General features: G+C 44.4%; 1 protein-coding gene across 1 annotated transcript in view; it reads left to right on the top strand.

The window, feature by feature from the left end:
• Window positions 1–12,854, top strand: part of ADAMTS9 (ADAM metallopeptidase with thrombospondin type 1 motif 9) — a 182,776-nt gene extending 169,922 nt beyond the window's left edge. The window contains exons 39-40 of the mRNA XM_004612779.2: window positions 10,113–10,207; window positions 12,721–12,854. Coding sequence (XP_004612836.2) covers window positions 10,113–10,202 — 90 coding nt within the window. The 3' untranslated portion in view covers window positions 10,203–10,207; window positions 12,721–12,854. The remainder of the gene's footprint in view (window positions 1–10,112; window positions 10,208–12,720) is intronic.
• Window positions 12,855–13,791: the final 937 nt, after the last annotated feature.

The following is a 13,791-nucleotide window of genomic DNA, read 5'->3' as shown; positions in this document are numbered from 1 at the left end:
TATTGGGGCTGGAGCAATAGCACAGCGGGTAGAGCATTTACCTTGCACGCAGCCGACCCAGGTTCTATTCCCAGCACCTCATATGATCCCCTGAGCACGGCCAGGGGTAATTCCTGAGTGCAGAGCCAAGAGTAACCCCTGTGCATTGCCAGGTGTGACCCAAAAAGAAAAAAAAAATGTGCAACCAACCTATTAAGACTAACCTCTGCCCCCAGCCCCAACCCCACACACACACCCCATGAAAATGTCGGTTTCCTGGTCTTTTTTTATCTGCCAGAGTTAAGTTTGTGTATATGAGAAAGACTCACTCTGGAGTCAGAGCAGGTAAGGGATATAGCAGGTCGGGCACTTGCCCTGCACGTGGTCGAACCAGGATTGATCCCTGGCACCCCATAGGGTCCCTCAAATCCCACCGAGCATGACCCCTGAGTATGGCCCAAAAAACAAAAGCACCACTGGGTATGGCCCAAAAACCAAACAAGATAAAGAAAAAGACTCTCTGTTTTAACCAGACTGCCACAAATTTGACATGGCCAGATGAACTGCTCTTACATTAGCCATGAAATACTCCTTTGCTGGAGCAATAGCACAGCGGGTAGGGTGTTTGCCTTGCACATGGTCGATCCGGGTTCAATTCCTCCATCCCTCTCTGAGAACCCGGCAAGCTACCAAGAGTATCCCACCTGCACAGCAGAGCCTGGCAAGCTACCCGGGGCGTATTCGATATGCCAAAAACAGTAACACAAGTCTCACAATGGAGATGTTATTGGTGCCCACTTGAGCAAATCTATGTACAACGGGAAGACAGTGCAACAGTGCTACTCCCTTGCTTTGCAAACGGTAAAGGTAGCAGAGACCGTCCAGGCTTGATCTCACATGTGCTCATCAGAATGTGTCCTGAAACGGTCACATTCTTTCTTATTCCTGCCCTTCAGGTGTCTTGATTATTATGCTTCAGTGGCCCAGAAGAACAAAACGAATTAACTGCCCCAAATGTGGTTGTATGTGAAGAATGATTATGTAGGAAACCAACCATGACATTGCTTGGGCTCTATTTAGTATTAGCCTTGCGGTTAGGAAGTTTTCATGCCCGAACTAAAAATAATTACAGGCAAGAGCACCACCTAGTGGGGGAAAAGTGATCACTCAGCTGCCAAAGTGGAAGGCTGTTAACAGGTGCTGGAATTGGCACAGCAATTGTCAGCATCACTGTCTTTTTTTTTAATCTTGATATTCCAAAATCATCAAGATTCTGAGAGAACCTGAGCTGAAAAGGTTGTGACTGGTACAGCGGCTAGGGCATTTGCCTTGCAGGCGACCGACCAGAGTTAAATCCCCAGCATCCCATATGGTCCCCCAAGCACCGCCAGGAGTAATTCCAGAGCATCACTGGGTGTGACCCAAAAAGAAAGTAAAAGAAAAGGTCTGTGACCCACCTTGAGGAGCCCCAGTCATCAGGACTGAGCTGACTCCGGCTCCTGACAGGCTGCTCCGTATCTGCCCCTGCTCTCTGGTCATCAGCCCCTAAGGTCACGCATAGCACCCACCTTCCACAGGCCAAGGCATTTGGAAAGAATATTTTCCATGTTTCTTTCCTTCTCACAGAGTCCCACTAAGCAGAAGTGTATTAAAGGTTGGAATAAAGTTTGCAGAAAGAAACCTTGAAACTTCATTCCAGCCTGCCGCTCATTCCATGCTGCCGTGGCTTAGACATGTGGCGCTAGGATCTGCCGGACTTAGTCCAGCACAGCTGAAACAGCTTCCCACCTGCCTCTAAGTCCTATGCAGGGACCCTGTTTTGCTGACTAGTGTCCCAAGTTAAACTAACCATGGGGGATTTCCAATAACCAGAGTTGCTCAGAACCTGCTTTGGGAAAGTATGTCAGCGCCTGTCTCACCCCTCTGCGCCTCTTTCCCCTGAGGCCAGAGCTCTCTCTGGCTGCTTTGGTCCAAACTGGTGACCATCGTTTCTTCTCCCAACATTCCTGATTTCCATTCTGCCCTCACACAATCATTCTTCGCTTTCCTTCACTCTTCTGCAGAGAGCCGCCTGGCCTGTCGGGGCTGAGGGAAGGAGGGAGTGGGTGTCAATGAAAAACCTCAATTTCCCAAGACTACTTGTCAATAGAAGGTTTTCTCTGAGCAAAAATAAAAGAAAACTGTTTTTTTTTTTTTGAGCAAAACTCTGGCTACCAATTGGAAAGCAGAGACACGATCCTACCACAGAGGTCAAAACTGGTCAAACTGGGACCAGAGCAATAAATATTCCAGCAGGTGAAGCACCAGCCTGGTTTCTTCCATGTAGGCAACCGGGGTTCCATCCCCCGTATCCCCTGTGGCCCCCGAGCCCACTGGGAGTGATCCCTAGTGAGCGCAGAACCTGAGCATCGTCCATGGGCAAACAAAAACACAGTCAAACTAAGTCTCCAGATTAGTTTCACCATTGGCTCCTTTGGGGAGCGGAAAGAATTCTCTGATTTTCAACTCAAAAAAGTAATTACTTTGTCATTGAAATGGCACTTTACATGGGCAATTGACAGGTATGAAGAGGCTGTTTTCCTCATAGCTCTCATCAAACTCGGGAGGGTAAGTCAGGAGGATGGGGATAGAGGTGTTTGGGGGGCTTTGTTCTGCCCAGCCAGCCCCAGGCCAGTGGTCCTGCTGCAGGGGTGATGTCCCCAGCACTACAGAGTCAGGAAGTGGTACACACACACTCTAGTGGGTTCCCCAAGCATGCATTTACCAGCTCTGCTTAGCTTCTCTGGGGGCCTCAGTTTTTCCCTCCATGTAATGGGACTGATGGTGACTCTCACCCCATTGGTTTTTTGCAGGCCGTAAGTGAGTTAAAGGTATCAAACCAAGTGCCTGTCACTGGACACTGGCTACACAGCATTGGCTGTTGGTAGCCTGAGGTTCTTTTTTTTTTTTTTCTTCTTGGGTCACACCTGGTGATGCACAGGGGTTACTCCTGGCGGTGCTCAGGGGACCATAAAAGATGCTGGGAATTGAATCGAGGTTGGTCGTGTGCAAGGCAGATGCCCTACCCGCTGTGCTATCGCTCCAGCCCCAGCCTGAGGTTCTTCAGTCTGAGGTTTGTCAGCATTTCCAAAGGTGGCCGGGTGACTGGGAAGCCGACTTTGCTTGACCTGGCTAATGGGTCTGCTGACCCCTGACCCGACAGGACTCACATTTCCATGTGGGCTTTTTCCCGCTGCCCCTCTAGAGAGGAACTTCTTGTCAGGTACGGGCTGCAGGAACCTGGCTCAGGGACTGAGTTCCACCTTCCTCATGCCTGTGTGGCAGTCAGCAAGGGGAGCCCGGCCCTGGTGTGAGCACAGAGAGGAGAGGCTGGAATTGGGAGTTCCTCCTTCCCAGACACTCTGAGCACTCTCACCTCATGAAGGCACTCAGCTTCTCAAAGCGTCCTGCAGTCCTCTGAGAAAGGCCCGCTGGCCCCACACCTGTGTTCAAATGCCTTCTGGTGCTCTACCTGGAGGAAGGTTCTGGAACAGGTGTTTAGAGCAAGGCAGAATGAAGGGAAGGTTGCTTCAGACCAATGAGAGGGGTACTCATGGGCCTTTTCCTTTCTTATGCATTGGGGCCAAGTCCTGGGTGAGAGTGTCTCTAGGGGCCTGTGTTTCCAAGGCCTGACTGCCCGGTCCTAGGTATTAGTGGACATTTCTCCTGCTCGAGGAAGAGCCATGAATCCAATTTCTTTAACATTAGAAATCAATGTGTGATGTATCAGACTAGAAGAGACAGATTCAGTTCCTGTCTCTCAGTTCATTTACATCCAGGGAGTTAAGGTACCATGAGATGCCTATCTGTACACACGCAGCAGAGGTACAGAATCAACCCATATTTACCTTCCTAGGACTTACTCCTAAAACGCTGCCCTCTCGTGAAAAAGCTATCCACCCAGTATAAAAATTATGCTCCAGTGGAGTCAAATTCCACTTGTAGATACACAGAACTTTTATTCAGCTAATTTCTGAGGAAGTTAGGTAATGTTTACACAGATATCTGCACATGTTTAAAGGTCTAGAATTATATATTAGAAAAATGCATAAATGTTGCTTTTGGGCATCTTTAAATTGAATCGCTGTGAGATACACAGTTACAAATATTGTTCTGGATTAGGTTTCTGCCATACAATGTTCCAACACCTTCCCTGCCACCCAATGTCCCAGTTTCCCTCCTGCCCCACCCCCATCTGCCACTATGACAGTCACTTTTCTTCTCTCTCTGTTTCTCTCTCTCGCTTGCTCTCTCTTCTCGCTTTCCTCACTCCCTCCCTCTCTCCCTCGCTCCTAGGCTCTGTGGCTTGCAGTACTGTTCCTGGAAGGGCATCGTGCTTATGATGCCCTGTTTCACCACCAGCACATTCCAAAGAAATGTAACTAAGTGAACTTCTGTCCCAGGTAGGCAGGGAGTCTTGACGGCAGGAGTCCACCTCCCAGCATCCTGAGAAATGCTGAGAAAACAGTAACTACAAAGTGTGCAGTACAAAGTGTTTCAGTGGAACAGAGAGTTGTTCCTGTTAATCACTCCAGCAAGGCTTACAAAGTACTCACCAAGAAGAGATGTTAGAGGGCCTCGCTGATGGAGAAAGAAGGCTGCTTCCCAATTAGTGTTCCATTGTCCCTCTCCACACTGGGCACACGGCTGTCTCTGAAACGCGCCGCTTCCCTGAGAGTCGTGCTTACGCTGTTCCTTTGCACAGTACCTTTTCTTTTTTTTTTTTCCCAACTCTGTACTAAAAAATGTTTCAGCTTAGACTTTATCTAAATCAAACTAATAAGGTCCTGATTCATAATACAGCATGAACATTGTCAAACCCACTATCAGCAATTTAAAAATTACCCAGACTTGCTGCCCGCTCCTCAAAAACAAGCTCTGATGAGGTTCCGACACATTCAGAATACTATTATTGTAATACGTATTCAGCATGGGCCCTGGGCAGCCACTTTTCATGCTTTTTTTTTTTTCATTTCCAGCAAACCTCTGAAGTGAGACTAATATCCACATTTTGTAGAGGGACAGAAACTAAGACAGAAATAAGTTATTTAAAAACACAGTTAGGCCAGGTACAATAGTATAGTAAGTAGGGCACTTGCTTTGCACACAGCAGATCCAGGTTTCTGTCTTCTTTTCTTTTTTATTTTTGGGTTATCTCCTGCAATGCTCGGAGATTCCTCCTGAGTCTACACTCAGGAATTACTCCTGGCGGTGCTCAGAGGACCATGTGGGATGCCGGGGATTGAACCCCAGTTGGCCACATGCAAGGTAAATGCCCTACCCTCTGCTCTATCCTATCACTCCAGCCCCAGCTGATCCATGTTTAATCCCCAGCACCACACATGGTACTCTGAGCTGGGTGTGATACAAACAAAAAAAAAAAAAAAGAAAAATGACAGAATGAAGTCAGTGGACAGTCTGAATCAGATCAGAGCAGATGTGGGGAAAGCAGTAGCTTTGATGAAACAGAAGACATTGCTCGCATGTTGGCATCCCCAAGGCCAGCAGGTCTGTACTTTCACTCAGGGCAAAGGTCTTAGCCAGAAGACCAGGTGGGCTGGCATCAATCCAGCAGAGAGCATCCAGTTAGGTGCAAATGAAGATTGCCCCCACCCCCCACCGCCCCCAACTAGGGGCACAATGACATTTTTTTTCCTTTTTGGACCACACACAGTGATGTTCCTGGCTCTGTGCTCAGGGGCCATACCTGTCAGCTCCAGGACTCGAACCATTGTCATGGTCATAAGCTGCGTGCAAAACAAGCACCTTAGCCACTGTACTGTCTCTTTGTACTCTCCCCCTTTTGATTCGATGCACCATGATTTACAATGCTGTTCATGATACCATTTCATGCGTATAATGTGCCGACACTGCGCCCGCAACCAGAGTAGCTGCCTTCTTCTGTCATGGTCTCAGGGTCCGGCGCCACCACCGCTATCCCCACGACCCCTGCTAAGTTTAGTTCTGTAGACCAGTTCTCAGGTCATGTTTGCTTTGAGCTTTTGTTATTCCTTTTTTATATTTCTTTATACCCCACATATGAGGCAGATCTTGCTGTATCTGTCCCTCTCTTTCTGGGTCATGCACTCAGGAATTACTCCTGGCAGTGCTCGGGGGACCATATGGGATGCTGGGAATCGAACCCGGGTCGGCCGCATGCAAGGCAAACACCCTACCCGCTGTGCTATCTCTCCAGCCCCACATATTTTCATTTTAAAGTGAGATTATCCATTTTGTGCAAGGGACTTTGAGAGTTTGCTAACCTAAACCAAATCTTCATGTCCTTCACGTTTGAGTTGTATAGCTGAAAGGTATCCTATAAGAACAGGTACAAAAATGTCCCCTCCCAGTTTTATTCCCAGTAGCAGAAAATGTGAAACATTTGCACAAGAGTGGAGGGGTTGGGTGGCTAAGACGACTGGGTAAATTTAGAGTCAGGCATGATACCAGTTCAGGAATTATTCACAGCATAGTAAAGCATTTGAGGAATCAATTAGCAGAGACTAGGAATTACGTTTCAAACAGATGGACACTTCAGCATCACCCTTTCTCATTCATTCACTCGACAAATGTGTATGTATACCACTGCAAATACACGTGCCAGGTTCCGGGAATCTTAGATTTTAATGAGATAATGACTTTGCCATGGTAGGTCTACACTTTGGCAGGAGAAGCACCGTGTTACAGATAATCACCCAACTTTACCATCTGCTTTGCAATAAGGTCAGAAAGGTCTGGGTGGGAAGTGGGCTTTGGGCTTGATTCTGAAGAATTTCCCAGTCAAACACTGAAGTGGTGCTGCATGCAGACAGGGAGAAGAGGAGGGAAATTGAAAATTGGTTGTGCAAAGGTCATGTCCCGTAAGGTGCACATCAGAAGAATAAAAAAAAATTGCAGAGGTGGAGGGTAGAGAGAAAGGAAGAAATGAGAGGACTCTGGAGAGGAAAATAGACATACACAAGCTTTAGGCTAGGGAAAACCTTTGCTGTAAAGATCCAGATAAAGAAGATCTTAGAGTTTTCAGACAAGAAATAAAAATCAGATGTCATATAGGCATTTACATATGACAAACGAGAACATTGCATACAAATTGATCAAGTTTGAAATATAATACTTAAGTACAACTTTTTGTGATTCAGAACTCCCAATTGAAGAATGCAACATTGGGAAAGGATGACATTTTATCAAATTTACTGAATTATCAGAAATGACTCTAATGTGTATCTGTTGCACCTTTTTTGAAAAGGGATTTTCTGTCATTTATTTTTATAAATGGATTTTATTACATTGATAGTTATTTTCAAGCATTCAATCATCCACATTATGTAATTCTAGTTAAGTATGCTTATACTTTGGAGAAAATCCAAATTATTAGACTTCCCTCTTTATATTTGCCTTTAGCAGGTCATTACATTGCAGAGTAATCACTTACTACTGAAAGGGAGGTAGAAGCTTCTCAATTGCCTTGTTAGATGCATTTTGTAATATGGTAAAATTTGTTGCACTTACATCAAAGTCTAAAAATTGCTGCAGGAACTCGGTTCAAACTGGGGAAACACATCCAAGTATAAATTTGTGTGGAATAGAGAAGTAGCTACTCACTTTAACTTTTGACAGGTTAGGAAGCATATGAAGTGACTGAATAGTGCCAGTCTCTACAACAGTGTGGTCACTGAAATGATTGTAGCACAGTATAAACTTTGTCTAAAAGTAGTTTCATCTTGTCATTCTAAGTTCAGAATACCAAATCTATATCAGAAGCTATCGTCCAACTGCAGTGATTGAGAGTTCTTGTTCAACAAAATGCTTCATCTGCTCCCAAGTTCAACATTCACAGTAAATACTCTCAGTGGTCAGTCATCACACTTATACTTTTATTGTATGGAAGCAAAAGGTAGCTGCTAGTGCTAATTAAAAAAGAAGTTTACAGCTCATGATTGCAAAGCAAATTCATCAATAGCTTTACTGGTTCTGTAACTCTTGGATGTTATTTTTGACAAAGGACCTACCAATGATATAGTAGATGATCATAAGCTTTTTAGATTTTCACAGACTTGCAAGTTTGTGTGACTGAATCTATTTTTTCTCCACACTGTTTGCCACTATCAGTGACCACCATGTCCTAGCAGATGCTCTTCAGGGGTGCTAAATTTGTGTTTTCTCGAACTCTCAGAAACTGGCTCACCTGTAATTCTCACCAGATCATCCTATAGACTGATGCTTCCATCACTCCCATCTCTCTCTTGTCTTCTCAAAGAAATAGCTGTACAGCATGAAGAACATCTGTTAATTTAGCAGAAGCCTAGGAAACACTTCAGAATTATTTTTCTTGTTTCTTCATTGACCATGGATATAGCTCCCAGAGTCCATTATGGGTTTTTTAATTTATTTTAATTTTTTGCTTTATTGGGGGGGGTCACACCCGGCGATGCACAGTGGTTACTCCTGGCTTTGCACTCAGGAATTACCCCTGTCGGTGCTCAGGGGGCCATAGGGGATGCTGGGAATAGAACCTGGGCTGGCCTCGTGCAAGGCAAACGCCCTACCCACTGTGCTATTGCTCCAGCCCCAGAGTCCATTATGTTTTGACCAGCTGTTTTTCCCTAGAGGATGGATAGCCATTTTAGATTGTTTTTCTGGCCACATTTCCTAAACCATTATGACGTTTCAATTTTATTAACTCACCCTTGGTAAAATACTAATAAATGAGCTAATAAATGGGCCACTTAGAACTTGCTCGTGTGTGTGTGTGTGTGTGTGTGTGTGTGAGAGAGAGAGAGAGAGAGAGAGAGAGAGAGAGGAAGAGAGAGAGAAAGAGATAGAGGGAGAGAAAGAGAGAGGGAGAGAGAGATCGATTATGCTACATCATGAGTTATACACACTTAAGTTTTCTAAATCTCTTCCCATTGCTTTCCTGTGAATGGAAATAGTGTGGTAAGTGCTGAGTTCTTAAAAGTGGGGTAGATTATTTTCTTTTAGTATGTCATGATAAATGCAATGCTTTGTCATCGAAATTTGATGACTGAATCATCCACAAACCACTGTGCCTTCAAAGTGCAATATTAAAAATCTACAGGTTTCCCTTCTCATTTTGATCAGATGGTAAATAAGTCATTTTTATTTATTTTTTTTATTAAATTTATTTATTTTTAATTAGAGAATCACCGTGAGGGTACAGTTACAGATTTATACACTATTGTGCTTATACTTCCCTCATACAAAGTTTGGAACCCATAATAAGTCATTTTTAAAAGGAAGTGCTGGGGCCAGAGAGATAGTACAGTGGTTAGTGTGCTTGCCTCCCTCAAGGCCAACCCAGATCCAATCCCTGGCATTATATACAAACCCCTGGCCCACCAGCAGTTGTCTCTGAGCTCAGAGCCAGGAGTAAGACCCCACAATGCCCAAAAAATAAATGAAGTGCCCCTGTGCACCTCTAGGTGAGTCTCTAGCACTGCATCCTTGGGTCCCAGCACTGAACCGCAGGCCCACTTGGCAAAGAATTGCTGAGAGTGGTCCCTAGACCACAGAACACTGCTTGAGAGGCCCCCAAAATATTTCTAAAATTAATACAATTTTTAAAATAATACATAAAGTGTATAGAACAAAGACCGTGGCCTTCAAAATACTGTCAAGTCCAACTACTGCCATGCCTGTGTTCGCTGTCCAGCAGCGAGTGGGGGCGGGAGTGACCATAGCAGGAAGCAGCTGAGGGTGTCAGGAGAATGAGTGAATGTGGCTGGATTCCAGTATTTAATCACGGACATGGAAACTTGAATTTCTTATCCGATTCACATGTCAAGAAATATAATACTTGGTTTGCTTCTCCCCAACCTTTTAAAAACGGCAAAACTCCTCTTGACTCAGTGGCTCTCCAGGAACGTGGCAGCACTGGGCCGACAGTCCATAGCTTGCAACTCATTGCTTTTAGCCCACGCTGAGCGTACCAGGCTCTGCTTCTCTTCAGATGCTCTTCCTGCCGTGCGTGCGGGCCCGTTTCCCCCAAAGCCGTTAAACACTCTGAAACCACTGACCAAGCCGTCTGATTAGACTCAGCTGCCAGTGTGAGCCTAAGGCGATGCATCTCTTTGCAGGATGGTACCCGGGTTGTAGGCAAATGCGGTGGTTACTGTGGAAAATGTGCTCCATCCTCTGGCACTGGCCTGCAGGTCCGAGTTTTATAGCTAAGGTAAGTCTCTCCTTTCTCCCCTCTTTGCTTCTTTCTGTAGCTTCATCACTGGCAAACATGGGTGGGGCAGTTGCCCCCCGACAGGCACCTAATCCTTCAGCATCTTGAGGCTCACTCAGTAGGATTCTGCTTTCTTTTTCTCTCCTGTTCATCTGTCCTCATAACTCCGACCAGCTGGGCTCTGAGGTCCCAGCGCTTCCCGCCTCAGATTTCGGGGTGCCATTTCTAGAGAACCCCAGACTTGTATCATCACTTTGTTTGGGGGATATAGTCAGCAGTGCTGGAGCCAGAGATGGAACCCTGGGTTCCAATCTGCACAGCTGCACACTACCCATAGAGTGCTCTCTCCAGCCCAGGACTCACATTTCTTTTTTATTGAGATACAGTTACAAACTTACAAACTTTCATGTTTGCCTTTCAGTCATACAATGATCAAGCACCCATCCCTCCACCAGTGCCCATTCTCCACCACCTATGTTCCCAGTATCCTTCCCGACACCCCACCCCATCCCACCCCTTGTCTTTGTGGCAGGAACATTCCCTCTTACTCTCCCTCTCTTTGGGGTGTCATGGTTTGCAATACAGGTACTAAGCAGCCATAAGGTTTGGTCCATAGTCTACTTTCAGCATGCATCTCCCATCCCGAGCGATCCCTCCATCATTGACTTAGTGGTCCCTTCTCTATCCCAGCTGCCTTTTCTCCCAGCACATGAGACAGTTTCCAAGCTGTGATCCAATCCTCCTGGCTCTTATCTCTATTATTACCTTAAGTGTTAGTCTCCGATTATGGTACTTTATATTCCACAAATGAGTGCGGTCATTCTATGTCTTCCCCTCTATTTCTGAATAATTTCACTTAGTATGATACTCTCTATGTCCATCCACTTATGTGAAAATTTCTTGATTTCATCTTTTCTTATAGCTGCATAGTATTCCATTGTGTAGATGTATCAAAGTTTCTTTAAGGAACTTGTATTTTTAATACTGGGAATTTTAATGTGGGTGGCGCCCAGATTAGCCTGTTGAGAACTAACACTTAATAAAAGAAGGACCATGAAAAATAAGCAGCAGGAGAAGGAAAGAAGGCTTTTCCTTGAACCTTTTCTGTCAGGCACTTTGCAGACATTACTTCATTGACTCCTCACCACAGAACCACAAGGTGGGGCTGTTATCCTCATTTCCCAGCTGGAACAACAAGGATGCATCATTGAAGCAATTAGCTTGAGTCACATGGAGTCCCTTGGCCAAACCCAGGAGTGTCCTACACCAGAGCTGATGGTCCCGTCACCACTTGTACCACACACTTGCAGCTCAGAGTGTGGCCCAAGAGCTAATATGCTTACCATCACTGGGAACTTGCTAGAAATCTAATTTCACAAATTCCCGAGTCGTACCCATGTAAGTTTGACCATCCCTGGTCTAACTATATCCATTTTGACAGCAAGTTATCCCTCTGTTGGACAAAGTATGTCACTTTTTTTCTTGGCCAAAGAGTGAAGTAAAAAAGTGGAAAAAAGTAAAAACTCATTTACTTCAGGCCAAAAGGAAAATGATCCATTGTACACTACACTTCCCTTAAGCTATAACAGATTCCCTTAAGCTGTAACAGCTGTGACCACATAATGCTGTTCGTGATCCTGACAGGTCCAAGGAGACCAAGATTTGGGCTGTTGACCACTTTATTTGGAAGTGGGATGGCTCCCAGTGGACAGAAGTTGGTATCAGAAAAGGGGGCCTGGGATAAAGGCTGACAAAGTCATCAGGTACCACTAGCACTCTCCATTTTATAGTGCTTTAAATAGTTCATATCAAGTAAAACAAATTACATCTATTTATATAGTTGAATTTGACTGAGTATATATTGCTGGCCACTTACCTGTAGAATGAAATTAAAACCAGGGAAACATAATATTGAAAAAACAGGGGCCGGAGCAATAACACAGTGGGTAGAGCATTTGCCTTGCATGCAGCCAACCCGGGTTCAATTCCCAGCATCCCATATGGTCCCCTGAGCACTGCCAGGAGTAATTCATGAGTGCAAAGCCAGGAATAGCCCCTGTGCATCACCAGGTGTGACCCAAAAAGAAAAAATATATATTGAAAAACCAGTATCTCAAGTGAGGGATTTTAGGCTAATGTATTTTGTTGCTGTGGTTTTGGTTTTGAGCCATGCCCAGCTGTGCTCAGGGTTCCCCACAGCTTTGTGTTCAGGGGTTCCTTCTGAAGGTGCTTAGGGGGCCCTGTGGTGCCAGGGATTAAACTCGGGACTCCTGCATGCAAAGCACTCACTCAACCCATTAAACTATCTCTCCTGCCCAAGATAGATTTAAAAAAATTTTTTTACTCCCTCTGAAATATCCATATTTCCAATAGGAAGCTTATATCCCTTCTAAAATCTAGAGAAAAAGTTATTTTTAATTATGTATCTAAAATATGTATGGCTTAGCTAATCTTGGCTTATGGCATTTAAGCACCTGGTGGGCATTTCCTGATTAATTTATTTTTTTTTTCAGGTGCTTTCAAGAGGAAGCCATTATGGGAAGGATGAAGGATCGTAATGCAATACCTCCACCTTAAATTTGGGTGCCTGTGTGTGTGTGTGTGTATGTGTGAGCGCGCGTGTGTGTCTGTGTGCATGTATGTGTGAAGATGTGTGTGTTTGTGTGTATGCATATGCATATATATACACATATATACACACATATGGATATATATGTGTATATATATGGAATATCCTAATGATGTAAAATTTAATATTTATGTTTGAAATTATTTATTGTGATGTAATATTTTTGTACGTAAAATGATTCTATTATGACTGCCTTTTGCATTATTTTGTCCCTTGCAGTCAGACCACTGCATTTTACGTACTCTACATTATATGTAGTACTCTGACAAAAGTGATCCTTCATTATCACGGTACACTATTGTTTACTTTTTATCTGTAAATGTTTTAGTGTTACTTTTTAATTGTAATTTGTGTTTTAAAACAATCTAGCTGCCATCACGGTGCTACATGAGTCTTTCGGGGTGGGGGGGTGGCATTTCTAGTTAACTATCATTAGTCAATAAGTAATTTAGTGATGTCACAAATTATACCAGCCATTAATTATGTTAAGTGTTCCATTTCATGTGATCTCTGGGAATAAATTGCTGCCTTGGTGCTAATAGTATATGTTTTTTAAGTGATTGCTAGACTCATAAATGAAAACACTTTCAATACAATGGAGGAACAGAAGGACACTTTCCAATGGACAGAATCACTTGGATCAAAAAAAAAAGACTGGCTATTGACAATTCCTACTGGACTTGCCTTTTTGGGAAGACAGTTGGACTCTGTTCCACTTGTTATTGTTACTAATATGCTTTGCATTACTTCATGGTGCCTTGGTCTCTCTGGTTAAAATGGGGGGCCCTCCAAGCAGCTTTGTCACAATGTGACGTTGTGTACTGAGATCCTCATGGAGGCATTCTTGCCAAGATCTTGTACAATGGTGTCCAAGTCTTCCATCTTCAAGACACAGAATGGACCTTCAGCACCTCCAGGAGACCTAGAGATGTTCAGAATCATGTTCTTCATCAGC

This window comes from Sorex araneus, chromosome 4 (genome assembly GCF_027595985.1).
Source record: "Sorex araneus isolate mSorAra2 chromosome 4, mSorAra2.pri, whole genome shotgun sequence".
NCBI classification, from domain to species: domain Eukaryota; kingdom Metazoa; phylum Chordata; class Mammalia; order Eulipotyphla; family Soricidae; genus Sorex; species Sorex araneus.
This window is presented reverse-complemented; position numbering and strand designations above follow the sequence as displayed.